At 28.8% G+C, this 13,920-nt stretch overlaps 4 protein-coding genes across 6 annotated transcripts; 3 read left to right on the top strand and 1 right to left on the bottom strand.

Annotated features, from left to right (window-relative positions):
* The first annotated feature begins 451 nt into the window (after positions 1-451).
* LOC138933437 (uncharacterized) lies at positions 452-1,649 on the top strand. The gene is made up of 4 exons (XM_070296145.1): positions 452-686; positions 800-1,131; positions 1,209-1,316; positions 1,407-1,649. The coding sequence occupies exons 2-4, from the start codon at positions 803-805 to the stop codon at positions 1,627-1,629; spliced, it is 660 nt and encodes a 219-aa protein (XP_070152246.1). The 5' UTR covers positions 452-686; positions 800-802; the 3' UTR covers positions 1,630-1,649.
* Positions 1,650-2,210: 561 nt separating this feature from the next.
* Positions 2,211-3,449, top strand: LOC138933446 (small ribosomal subunit protein eS10). The gene is made up of 3 exons (XM_070296159.1): positions 2,211-2,277; positions 2,812-2,956; positions 3,069-3,449. Exons 2-3 carry the CDS (start codon positions 2,813-2,815, stop codon positions 3,402-3,404), a joined length of 480 nt encoding a protein of 159 aa, XP_070152260.1. The 5' UTR covers positions 2,211-2,277; position 2,812; the 3' UTR covers positions 3,405-3,449.
* A 217-nt stretch (positions 3,450-3,666) lies between these two features.
* Bc10 (BLCAP apoptosis inducing factor bc10) lies at positions 3,667-5,973 on the bottom strand. Its single transcript, XM_070296160.1, has 2 exons — positions 5,770-5,973; positions 3,667-5,691 (listed from the first exon to the last, which is right to left on the bottom strand). Exon 2 carries the CDS (start codon positions 5,607-5,609, stop codon positions 5,367-5,369), a length of 243 nt encoding a protein of 80 aa, XP_070152261.1. The 5' UTR covers positions 5,610-5,691; positions 5,770-5,973; the 3' UTR covers positions 3,667-5,366.
* Positions 5,974-6,263: 290 nt separating this feature from the next.
* Positions 6,264-13,407, top strand: LOC138933343 (U2 snRNP-associated SURP motif-containing protein). Of its 3 annotated transcripts, none has more exons than XM_070295963.1 (20): positions 6,264-6,584; positions 6,670-6,716; positions 6,792-6,908; positions 7,005-7,101; positions 7,215-7,529; positions 7,877-7,941; positions 8,035-8,200; positions 8,446-8,609; positions 9,121-9,180; positions 9,708-9,742; positions 9,976-10,080; positions 10,182-10,409; positions 10,614-10,856; positions 10,932-11,118; positions 11,196-11,382; positions 11,473-11,606; positions 11,686-11,774; positions 11,886-12,045; positions 12,122-12,276; positions 12,519-13,407. In XM_070295963.1, exons 2-20 carry the CDS (start codon positions 6,690-6,692, stop codon positions 12,787-12,789), a joined length of 2,805 nt encoding a protein of 934 aa, XP_070152064.1. In that variant the 5' UTR covers positions 6,264-6,584; positions 6,670-6,689; the 3' UTR covers positions 12,790-13,407. The 3 variants fall into 3 exon arrangements, with proteins under 3 accessions (XP_070152064.1, XP_070152062.1, XP_070152063.1); XM_070295961.1 differs by having other exon boundaries at positions 6,265-6,584; positions 9,699-9,742; XM_070295962.1 differs by having other exon boundaries at positions 6,265-6,584; positions 6,670-6,713; positions 9,699-9,742; positions 12,519-13,406.
* The last annotated feature ends 513 nt before the right edge of the window (positions 13,408-13,920 follow it).

The following is a 13,920-nucleotide window of genomic DNA, read 5'->3' on the forward strand; positions in this document are numbered from 1 at the left end:
TTAAAGATCTGTTCTTTACAGCTGAACTGGCTGCACCAGTTCAGAGCCCCTCCTTCTCCTTCCAATGGGGACAGAAAAAGATAAACTCTGAACCAGTGCAGCCAGTTCAGCTGCAAAGAACAGACCCTAAGTATAGATGTAGGGAGCTTTCCAGCACAAACACACAAATAAATACAATATTATATGATTGGCTATCAAATAGAAAGATTTTTGGGACCTTAAAAATTCTCTATTCAATAACCAATTGCGTGATATTGTGTCTGTGTTTCTTGCGGGTGTGATGTCCTGATATTTTTCGACATCTTATTTTTCCTATTACTCGCGTACTACTTTCATTTCTGCATTGCTATAAAATAAAATATGATTATTTAATACGTTTGCTTTTGTTTTTATTTATTGAATTAATTTTATTAATTCTATCTTATTTTATATAGTAGTGATAAAAAGTTTACTTTTCACGTGATGTTTCTAGGGAGAAAGTTACACGCGTGCGCGCGATCGCTGTCCTGATTGATATATGGTATATATCTACTATGGGCGCGTTCCACTTAATATAATCTTGTAACCTACAATTTTAATCTGCCGAGTGTTGCTTGTGAAGAGGAAAAAGAAAAGTCTACATTTTTTCATAGAAATAAAAATTTAATTAATTGTGAATCTTGTTCCAAATTACGCTGTATACATACGTATGTTATGCATTCATATATGTTTTTTCTTTCAATTTTGTAATTTTTCAATATAAGTGAAAAATCCCAATTTTAAGAAACAATATATATTGTATATATGATAATTCTTTTAGATTATGCAGTTATCTAAATTGAAAAAGCGAAGAGAACGAACATTGAGTGTGCACTTTCCTCATGTGATAAAAGATAAAAAAGATGTTGAAAATTTATTCACTGGTAATTTTTACATAAAATTGCCACGACAGTCCAGTAGATCATGTCATGTTGTGTTCTCTAGCATAGAGGAAAAAATAACGAACTATAAATCTGCAAAAGAAAAAACAATTAATGACAAGCGAATTGTTATTAAACCATTATGTGCTCTTGTTAGAAAAAAAGCCAAGAAAATAGAAAGAAAGAAAGTTTGTATACCCGAAATCAAACCAGATATTAAAGTGACACAAGCGTAAGAATGTTATTTCCTAAATTGTAACTTAATTTGTAGATGCCATTATTAATATTTTGTTATATGTTTATATACAGATTATTTGTCTCAAATTTAGCAATTGGTATAAAATCACATGAAGTGAAAGGTGCTCTTCCTGGATGTGTTCATGTTACTTTATTAAAATCTTACAATAAAGATTTTAGGTAAGTATAATTCATCTTTTAAATTTCTAATACTACATGTTAGAATTTTATCTTATATAACAATACATTTGTGTATATTTGTGTTTATAGGAGTGCAATAGCGAAAATGGAAAGTATTCAAATAGCAGCAGAATATTTAAAGAACAAATATAAATGGCCTGTTTTGAAAGGACATAGAATATACTTGAAATCGGACACAAGAACAAAACATAAGAAAAGAATTTTTCCTAATACTCTAAAAATTTATAACGAAAATACAATAGAGGAATGCAAATTGAATAACGATGTAAAAACAATAATTGAAAACATATAATTAAAATATCTACTTTTGTTATTTAATCATTATCGAAATTTTTATTTGATATCCATATTATCTTAAAGTTAAATTTCGATAAACTTTAGTCACATTTCCATTTCTAAATTTACTAATAGATAAAATGCATTTTGATTATTCTAATTTGGATATTAATGTGCTTGCATTATTGATTATACATATATATATATGATTTTTTATATATTTTATATATATGTTAGAATTTTTACAGTACATACAATATCCATGTATGCATATAACAAAGTTGGATTCATAGCAGAAATTATAAATAAGAGCAAAATTTTAAAAATTGTATTCATAAATCTGATTCCAAAAATATTTATTCTAAAATTATTATATATATATATATATCCACACATTGAGTTTTTGCTCTAAAGCAGAAAAAAAAATTTTAGTTCCTTTGTCCTAATTAGTCAAATTCTAATTTCTTCCATGCGTAGTTATGATACGAACTTTCTGGAAGTTTCTTCAACCAATCGGTACGTCTAACAAACTCGTATGACAGATCGCACCCTAATTCGAGATATCGATACATAGATCGACATATGGTGCAGATCGATGTTGTCGAGTGAAACGAATTGTTTCTCACGTTTCTTTCCGATACAAGGCATATTCTGAGTTTGTCAAGTTCGTTGAATTTCCAATAATATCCGTTTTAATCCTACTTGTTGTGACAGTAACAAAAAATTAGAAGATTTGTCGAAATTCATAATCTTTCCAAAATCAAATATATTTGATTATATTTTAATAATTTTTTATACTTTAGCATATTTACGAATATACGTGTGTGTTCTCATATTTTTCATCTCTAAATATATAAAGCATAATTTCTTTATTTTTTATAATTCATGTAATTGTGTAGTTTCTCAAAATGTAAATTCGACATATAATTTTTATTATACAATATATGTATATCTTTGTATTGTAGTCTATATACATAACCTTATTTAAGTATTCGAATTAGAATCATTATAAAAAGAAAGTACAATGTTATATCATACCATTAAATCAAATCAAATCATATCATTAAAGAAGAAACAGGAAAGATTATATTTGACAAATTTACCTATTTACTTTTTTTCTATTTGTTAATAATACATTTTTAATTTATCAATTGTTAACATGCATTTTATACTAGATTATTTTCATTATTATTTATAGAATGTTGATGCCAAAAAAGAATCGTGTGGCTATCTATGAGTATCTTTTCAAAGAGGGAGTTATGGTAGCAAAAAAGGATTATCATGCGTCGAAACATCCGGAATTAGAAAATATTCCCAATCTTCAAGTCATTAAGGCTATGCAGGTAACAATCTTCAATATCTCTTTTGTGCATTACATAAAATAAGATCTTATTGCATTATGAATTATAAATATTTTCTAACTTTATAGACTATATATATATATATATCTTTCAGTCTTTAAAATCTAGAGGATATGTAAAGGAACAATTTGCTTGGAGGCATTTCTATTGGTATCTTACAAATGATGGTATCGAATATTTACGTGGATACTTGCATTTACCACCTGAAATTGTGCCCTCAACTCTCAAGAAACAACCTAGGTCTGAAACTACGAGGCCGAGACCTGCTGCAACTAGAAGTGAGGGCTCAAGACCAACGGAAGATCGGGCAGGATATAGGCGAGGTCCGGGTGCTCCTCCAGGCGCCGGTGACAAGAAAGCTGATGTAGGTGCAGGTACAGGTGATCTTGAATTCCGTGGTGGCTTTGGCCGTGGAAAAGCTCTACAGTAACTTTCTTTCGTATAATGAAATTTTAAATAAATATTCTAAAATATATCACGTTTTTTTTTATTCTGTCCTTTAATTCGAATAATTCACTTCTATCATTTTTAGTATTTTGCGTTATATATACTAACAAATTGAATAAAGTTTCTTTTCATAGTTCCTTTATTGTATTAATATATAACAAACTACAAAGTTCTTTGAATAGAGAGGTGAAGGAAACACACACACACAATTTTTTTATAAAATTTTATATATTTTATATGGAAGCAGAGTACAGAATAGTATTGTAGCAAACTTACAATATATTTGGAAATTAGACCTGTTATATTGTATATATAATATTAATAAGTAAATATATTTATTGTGTTTATATATAGTAAATCAAGATTTTCAATTAAAATCATCACAGATTTTTCTACATTTGTGCTTATACAGCAAAAAAACAGATAATTTTTATATAATTCAAAATTCTTGTCACACACATAATTATAACTTATATTAAGATTTAAATAAATATTCCTAAAACAGTTTTTGTAATCCTCTGTGAAGGACAAAGTTCTTTGCTTTATGTCAAAGTATTACTTGTCAATGCAAGTTTACAGGATAGACATAAGAAGATAATTGATCTTTACATCATATAAGCATATAAAGATAGATATAAAAGATTTACTGATTTTTAATTGAATTTTCATTTGTATTTGTTAAGGTATATCATTTTTTTTTTTTTTATTACCCATGACACTATCAATATTTACATTGGTAACTACTATACTGAATTATTTATTATACTTATACTGAATTAGATATACTAATATTCTTAAATATCAAGTAAGTTATTGTAGAATAATAAATTATAAGACAGAGTTAATGTCAGTTAGATCTCTTTTTGAAATATTTAAATAATCTTGCAAGCTTTCCTTTGCTAAATAATATCTTATATTCCTGAGAATATAAAGCGTTCAATGCTAGTTTTTAGTCTACTGCAACTAAATTAAATTTGATAAATTACTAATGATCCTAAATTACCATTTTTGTTATGTTCCAAGATTGATTAATATAAATTGCACGATTAATATCTTCTCTATTTTTGTGTGTATAAATAATTTGTCTACAAGATCTTTTTAAAACTATTTAAAAGACATTATCTTCAATTTTAATGATTTTTGTGTACATTATATATCTGTGTTGCTTTGATACAAGCACATTATTTTTAATTAAAATATTTAACAAGATTGTACACATTTATGATATAGTGTAAATGTTATATCATTTTACATTATACTCAAAACAAATGACTTTCATAAAGAAAATTGCAATTTTATGTAATATTGACGTATCTTTTGAAGTATATATAATAAAGAATCTAGAATTCTTATAATCTCTATGAACAAAATAATCTTATATTACATCAGCATTATTATTAAAAAAAAAAAAAAATTAAAATTGCATTTAAAAGCTAGAGATAAGTATATATTATTGGCCACGTAATCTCCATTTTCATTATTAATTAATATATTAGCAATAAACATAAAATTTCTATTTTTTGTATTTGTTGACAAGTAAAAGTATTTTACACTAGAATCTTGAAATTTACTTTGCTTTTGTTAACTATTATGATAGCTCTAGAATACGTACTGATTTCATCAAATTGTATCTCGTTATTTAGAAGTTATTTAGTATTTCACTCTTGTTACTTAGAATCCTACAATTTAAAGCATATATATATATGCATTCAATATGTTCAAATGTCCAACAATGATATTATATTATTATAAATCGAAATTTTGATAATCTGTTGTATATCCAAAAAACTTAAATGCTATCTACCTATCATCACACTGCAGATGAAACATGTGCTAATGGCTTAAAGAGTTACTTTGAAATATTCTGCTACAGGAAGAAATTAGAAACAATGAAAATCAACAAAAAGGAGTGGCAATAATTCTCTATAATAAATAAAGTACGACCTTAGCCATTGTCGCATCTTACTGTGTCGCAATTTGTGCTCCATAGCAAGCAATTGCCAATACCGCTGTAACAAATAAGGAAGACAGCAGCGAGGAACACAAGACTGCAAATAGTGCAGGGCTTACGTTCCAGGAAGAACCCTATCAAGTAGAGCGCCATGAACATGACATGGGTTTGCAACAATGCCGGATTGACAGGTTTCGGTATCAGCAGCACCGGAATCAGCCATTGTAGGCAGTACATTCTCTCTTGAGTGTATAGGGATGGTCGAAACAACACTCACGACGTCTTTCACATCAGACGAGTATCTCATCAATAACAGGACCTTCGGAAAATAACAATATGAGCAATAGAGCTGTAGCTAATAACCTGGATGCCCATCGGCATAGAAATTGTTATTAACCTCATTTGGAAGCATCACCGCTTGCATACGAATCAGTTCGTCGTCATTGGTTTTCACTCCTTAACTTTCAATATACATTTTTTTTCCTTCCATATAACTATCCGCTGTACTGCTAATTGTTATTAATGTACAGGGGAAGGGAAGAACAATTAACACCAAATTGCAATATACCAATAATTTCGCACAATTTTCAGCTTATCTAATAACCACGAACCATAGACTTCTGTATCATATACTAGATCGCTAACTTCGATGCTAAAGTCCGTATCAAACTATGCATTGAAGATTAAAATTAAAACTTGAGGATTGAAATTTGACCAATCAGAATAAAAAGAGTTAAAATTCCTTTATCTTGATTGGTCAAATTTCAATGTTCAATGCACCATCTGATACGGGCTTTATATTCGGGCGTTGAAGAAAATAAGAGCAAAGGTTTGATATGAGTGTAGAAAGTGCTGACAAAACGAACAAACCTACTGTGTAGTCGCCGAGGCCGGGATTCATTTCGAGAGAGAGAGAGAGAGAGAGAGAAAGAGAAAAATGTGTTTTGAGATACTCTAAATATTCTTATTTTTTTGTCTGTCATATTTGGCAATCGTTTAATATCACAATAGAATTTTGTATTTTGTAAAAAATCAATCGTTATCATTTCTAATAAAATTGCATCTTACTATTTTCAACAAATATATTTTTTAATCGAATTGCTTTTTCAACAACGTTGATTTTCGCGTCTGCTGTACGCTAAGCATATTCGATGCATATATTTCAGTAAATAGAACCAAGATTTTACGACGGATATCAATAACACTGCAACGGTATGTTCGTATTTATTTTAATAGCGTTCAAATTTACAAGTGGAAATTATATTGTCATATTTCTTTTCTTTTCTTTTTTCTTTAGGTTACACTATACCGTTAGTAATGGCGGATAAGGCTATGATGAAGGTAGTATGTATAACTTTATTAGATTCTTACTTGTTAAGTATAATTGCATATTATTAAGTTTTTAATTTGCATTTACAGCAAATTGCGGAGCAGAAACTTAAAGCTTTTTCTATCGGTACTATGGGTAAACGGCCATTGAGTAAAAAAGAATTGGAAGAACAACGTAAGAAGGAGCAAGAACAAGCCGCAGCTCAGGTAAATGATACTGCATATTGATTTTTTTGATTGTCTATCTTATCATACAGATTGTATCAATTTTATTTTATGGTTGTAATTATGTTTCGTGTACAGGCATTTGAAGAATTTGTGGCAACATTTCAAGAAACACCAAGTAAAACAGCTAGCAAGGTATGGGTTAAAGCAGGAACATACGATGCAGGCAAAAGGCGTAAGTACAGAATTCATGTGTGCATTTGCAAACAATTATTTCTTAAATTATTAGAAAAGTAAATTGTTATAAAAGAAACTTTTTATTTTATATTATATTATTTTCTTTTTAAGAGGAAGACACAAGAGAAAAGGGGAAACTTTATAAGCCACAGTCAAAAATCTCAGAAATAGTTGATAACAGATCATCAGCAGAACAAGCTCAAGAATATGCAAGATTGCTTGGATCGAATGAACGAAAACTAGATAGATTAGGCAAGAAAAAGAAAGAAGGGGAAAAAAAGAAAAGCAATCTTGAATTATTTAAAGAGGAACTGAAGATGATACAAGAGGAGCGTGAAGAGAGGCACAAATATAAGGGTGTAGTAAAGACAGTTATATCTGCACAATCTGAAGATCCAATGTTGGCTGCTTTAAAATGCGTGGAAGGTATTATATAAATATATATATATATTATATAAAGTATTTCAAATTTTATTTTAATTTGATACAATGTATGCCTCTCTTCAAATTTTGCTTTAAAAGTTGTTTTTGCAATGAAATATGATGATATATTTTTATAGCATTACTATTTAAATCTGTAGTGCGCTTATAACTTTAGTAGGTAATAATTCCTCATTTCCGGATCCGCGAAAGGCTAATCTGCATAACTTCATTGATGATCCCCGTCTCTTAGCCCTGATATATGAGGGTATTGTCCTTCTCCTTATCTTTTTCCTTTCCACCTCCCTCTATCTCATAATTATAAGAAATGTTGAAGAATTTTTGTTTTACAGATGGCTCATTTGATAATGGTGATCCAAATACCACAAACTTGTACTTGGGAAATTTGAATCCAAAGGTTAAATATATATTGATTATGTTATATATTTATTTTATATATACATATATATATATATACACAATAATTTCCCTATGTTCTGTTTCTACACAGATCACAGAACAGCAACTGATGGAAATATTTGGCAAATATGGTCCATTGGCTAGTATAAAAATAATGTGGCCACGCAGTGACGAAGAGAAAGCCAGACAAAGGAATTGTGGTTTCGTCGCGTTCATGAGTCGTAAGGATGGAGAGCGTGCATTGAAAAATCTTAATGGTAAGAATATAACAAGAATATTTTTTTAACAAATATACAAATTGTTTCACGCACAAGAATCATTTTTTATTTATTTACTTATGTGTATACTATTGTTAATATATTATTGAATTTTAATATATATATATATATATATATATATATATATAAATTTTTATATTGCTTTAACTATTATAATTTACATTATAATGACAATTTATAATTGGCATATTAAATACATATTGTCATACTATATCATGAATTAGGTCGCGATATAATGCAATATGAGATGAAGCTGGGCTGGGGAAAGAGCGTACCAATTCCGCCTTATCCCATTTATATTCCACCTGCTTTGATGGAGATCACGCAGCCACCGCCCCCGTCTGGTCTTCCATTTAATGCTCAACCACATCGTCGCGACAAACACAAGGTACACCAAATAAATCACTTGAAAAGTGTAATTAACGAACTACTTAGTTATATGTTCCTTTTTTTTTTTTTTTAATATCTTTTAAGAAAATAATCATATTTCGAAGATATTTATTAATCAATTGTATTTTTTTTTCTTTTTTATCATATATTAATTATATATATTAAGATAGTTGTAGGAATTAAAAAGGTATATATTTTATGCTACAAATATCTAGTAAGTAAAGAGTTCTACATGAATATTCGGTAAACATGCATTCTATTGATTAGTACATTAACATATAATGTATCTATTTCTTTTATTTAATTATATTGATTTGAGCGATTTTATATAACAATTTAATAAAACGCGAAATAAAATCATCGTCTAAAACTCTAACGATGTACTCGTTCTCTTTTCCCATGTAGTCGATAAAATGACACTTCAAGATGATCACAATGATAAATTGTGATAAAAACTTATTTGTTTATTTTATTCAAATTGAATAACTATTTTTGAAACATAATCTCAGATCCCACGTATCCGCAATATACAGAGCGCGGAGCCGCAGGAAAAGGAAAACTTTGAAAAGGTAAAATTATTTCTGTTCTATTTAAAAAATAAGCTTGAATTAGATATTTATTTTCCTGTTAATCTCTTATTTTATTTTATTAAGAATTATTATAGATTTATAAATTTTCATTTAACATGTATGTTATACATGTATGTTCATTTAACATATATATTATATCTATTTATAAAAGTATTCATGTACAGAAAGTTTCCTAAATCAGTAAAATTGTTATAAATTTTCCAACAAACTAACAGTTTACTTATAAAAATATTTTAATGATAAAATAGGAACAAATATATACTTATATTTTAAATTTAATTTTGAGTGAATAAAATATATATACACATACATAAACATATATGCACTTCATGTGTTAATTCCTCGTTGATATTAAATGTATAATTCTAATTATATTTACAAATCTTGTGTTAATTTGTTGGTGACTATTTTTGGGATACACATTTTGACATTTGGATTGGGACATTCTATCATCTGTCACTGACACCTTTGCACTGACAATCTGGACTGATGATCAGATTTTGCAGAATGCTGTTGTCAAAGTGGTGATACCAACAGAAAGGTATTTATTGATTTGAATAATATAACAGATTTGTAAGTGCATGTGTGTGCGTGCGCGCGCGCGCGTGCACACAAGCACACACAATATATATATATATATATATATATATATATATATATATATATAACATGAATACAAGGAATGTATTTGTAAATGACACTTTTGTGCTGAAGATGCTATTTTTTCAATAGCTGTTGATACAAATGCATACTTAATCAAATCGTGTGTTACAGAAATTTAGTAATGTTAATACATAGAATGGTGGAATTTGTAATTCGAGAAGGACCAATGTTTGAAGCAATGATTATGAACAGAGAATTAACTAATCCAATGTTCAGGTATATCTTACTGTATCTTATTGTATATCTTATTGTATATCATATTGTATATAATATATTCTTTTATAACTTAATACATATACTAGTAACTTTAATTTTAGATTCTTATTTGAGAATTATTCTCCTGCACACACTTATTATCGTTGGAAACTATATTCTATTCTACAAGGGGATGGACAGAAGGAATGGCGTACGGAAGATTTTAGAATGTTTAAAGGTGGAAGTGTATGGAGACCACCACCAATCAATCCTTGGACGCAAGGCATGCCGGATGAATTAATAGAAATGGAAGAGAGGCAAGAACCAAGGAGGGGTAGCCTTTCAAACAGGTATTTAAATAACAAAAAACACCATAAAATTATTTATAGAATAATAAAATATGTCAAAATAAAACAACTCGAAAATTTTATTAACAGTCTTGGGATGTGAGATTGTATATATGTATAAATTTTCTGAAGAATTTTCTATTAAAAAATTTTTGTTTAATTAAATTAAATTAATTTAAAATTTTTCTATTTTCTATTTTTTTATAGTCAGCGAGATCGTTTAGAAGATCTGTTGAGAAATATATCACCTGAACGAATAAAAGTTGCAGAAGCAATGGTATTTTGTATAGAACATGCAGAAGCAGCAGAAGAGATTTGTGATTGTATTTCAGAATCATTGTCAATTTTACAAACTCCTGTGAATAAGAAAATCGCAAGATTGTATTTGATATCTGACATATTACACAATTGTGGAGTAAAAGTAACTAATGCCACTATTTATAGAAAAGCGTACGTAATCTTTTTTCTTTAAAAAAAAAAGAAAGAAAGAAAAGATGTATGTAATTAATATCATTCATTTTACAGATTTGAGACACGTCTTCTGGATATCTTTATCGAAGTTCATCAAGCATATAAGCAATTTGATAGTAAATTAAAGGCAGAAGGATTCAAAGTTCGTGTTATGCGAATGTTTAGGGCATGGGAAGATTGGACAGTATACCCAAGAGATTTTCTTGTTAAGTTACAAAATACATTCCTGGGGCTTGTTTTGGTAACTCTTTAAATTTACACTAATAATATATCCTTTAGGAAATAGATTTTGTAATATTCTTAATTTTTCTCTGTAAGATGGACGAACCTGAGCCTGAGAATGATGAAGATATTGATGGTGCGCCATTGTCGGATGTTGATGGCGATGGTGCTGAAGATTTGGATGGGGTACCACTTGATGGTGCAACCTTGTTGAAAGGTGCCATGAAGCATGGTCTCACATCTCAAACAACTTCAAATTACGACGATATCGATGGAGTGCCTAGTATATATGCGTTCCTGAAATAAACACATAGAAAGATATAGCTCTGTATCAGTAAATAATATTACATGTATATATATCTATTTGTCATAGTGGATGAAGATATTGATGGAGTACCAATGGATGATGATGACAATGCAAACATGCGAAATAAGGATGATGAAAAGAAATCGACAATGCCAGCTGGGTTTGTTCCTTCGCGATGGGAAACTGTTGATCCTGATCAGGTTTCAAAATATTTCGATCTCAATAAAATAACATTAATATCTTCTCGTATTATATTTATACATCACACAATTTTATTAGGTCGAGGCACAAGCAATGACCACCAGTAAATGGGAAGAATTAGGTCAAAACGAAGATTCCAATTCTCAAGATACTAGTATGGATTCCAGGTAAAACTTTGCCGAAACAATTGTCGATAATGTCGATAATCTTGCATATAAGAAATATTTTAATAATTTATATATATTAAAATACTTTTATAATAAAAATTACTTCAACAGTGGTAGGGATTACAATGAAGAAAGGCGAAACAGATTACGTGAAATTGAAGTAAAAATTATGCAATATCAGGATGAATTAGAAAGTGGTAGAAGAACATTAAAGTCTGGCATGACAATACAGGCACAAGTAGAGCATTATAGGAAAAAACTTATACGAAAGGTATTATTTTTACACATTAATTTTATTAAATACGTAACATATAATATCACACAAATACATATAAAAATTACTATAGAGTGAGAGAGAAATGAAGGACATAAAAAGCGAAGATCGTGATGATGAGAAACGAAAGGAGAAGAAACGAAGCCGAAGTACCACACCAGAATCTCCTAGTCACAGCTATCGAAGACGATTGTCGACAAGTCCATCATCCAAAAGCGTTAGATATAGGTAAATGCTCTATCTCGAATTTTCTTATATACATATTTTAGTTTTATATTTTCTTTGTTATATAATACATGAGATCTTTGATGTTTTTCAATTCAGAGATATTCTGACTTTTCCTATTTAATGCAATTTTTAATTTATATTTTTATATATTTGTAAATATAACTACACACAATTTACATTATTTATAAAATAGTTTAAAAATTATCTTATTTATAAATATATTTCTTATTATATATTTTTAGATCACGCAGTAGATCGCCACGCTGCAAACGTAGATCAAGATCTCCATATAAGAAACGCGTACCAGTAACCCCGTCCCCTCCTCGTATTCGATGTACGCCATCACCTTCCTTTTCTTCAGGCAGAGGATCTCGCAGGTCACCCACTAATGAACGTTGTGATAGGAAAAAACGCAGATCACCTTCTTTATCGCCTCCACCGCCTCCACGTACTTCCTCTAAACATAGAGCTTGTAGTCCGCCTCTGAGTAAGCGACACAAGCATAAATATTAAATTGCGATACACATTGTCGTAGAGAAATAACACAGCAGTTTTTTGCAAAATAATTCTTTGGAATATCTCTTTTTGTTTATTTTTTTTTTTTAGATCAGATATTTATTATCTTATGCGATCGTGTTACATTCACAAATTGCATTGATGTACTAAAGAGATTAATCTCTTTTATTTTTTCTCGTATACATATATTTAACTCGTCTATACGTATTCAGAAAATATAAGATGAATTTCTCGCTGCTTAATTATTATCGCGAAATAAAACTTTTATTTTGTACATTACAAAAAATTAGTATTATATTTTGCGTCGACTGACACGATAATTGAGACAATGCGGGTTATATGTGGAGCTTTCAAGTATAAAAAACAAGAGACAAAATATTTTACCGATTGCTGAAAGTCACTCGAATCAGATTATTTATAATATTTTTTAAATACACGCATTGAAGGGAGAATGAGGAAAGTGTATATATTAATTATATAAAGAATACAAAGATAGAATGATTGTCTTTAAGTTTATACTAAGAATGCGACACTTTTGTTAAATGTCCTGAAAGTATATTTCAGAATTGAATAACATAATCTTACTTAATAATATATATCAAAAATATTGTTTTCTTGCATTGTGAACATTTGGAATAAATAATTTTATGTAAAGAATCATTTATACATCATTTTATCCTTGCATCTCCAAACTTGTCACGATGTTTAATTATTATATAGTTTGACTTTATTGATTACCATGGTTTATGTTCAACTTTTAATTTTTTAATAATTGTATGGATATATTTTATAAAGAAAATCTCTATTTTCTTTTCTTTAAATTAATTTAACTTTATTACGCATGCTGTACATCAGTCATTTCTGCAAAAATCTATCTTTATCGTATGAATATCATTAGTTGAGCTTTAACAAAGTTGACGCGTTTCAAACCGTGATATACTTCTTAAACAAAAGTGAAAGTAAATAGTTATATTAATAAATTAAAGAACGAAAGAAAAAGATTAACGAATATAATTTTTCTATTTACATATAATGTTACTTATTATATCTTAATATTTTTTTAAACTACGAACCATATTATCATGTTTTTGATACAAATCATTTGCCGAAAAGACAATTTGACAGTTT

Source organism: Polyergus mexicanus, unplaced genomic scaffold (genome assembly GCF_030449975.1).
Source record: "Polyergus mexicanus isolate NDT 795.1 unplaced genomic scaffold, iyPolMexi1.0 SCAF_5, whole genome shotgun sequence".
Classification (NCBI taxonomy): domain Eukaryota; kingdom Metazoa; phylum Arthropoda; class Insecta; order Hymenoptera; family Formicidae; genus Polyergus; species Polyergus mexicanus.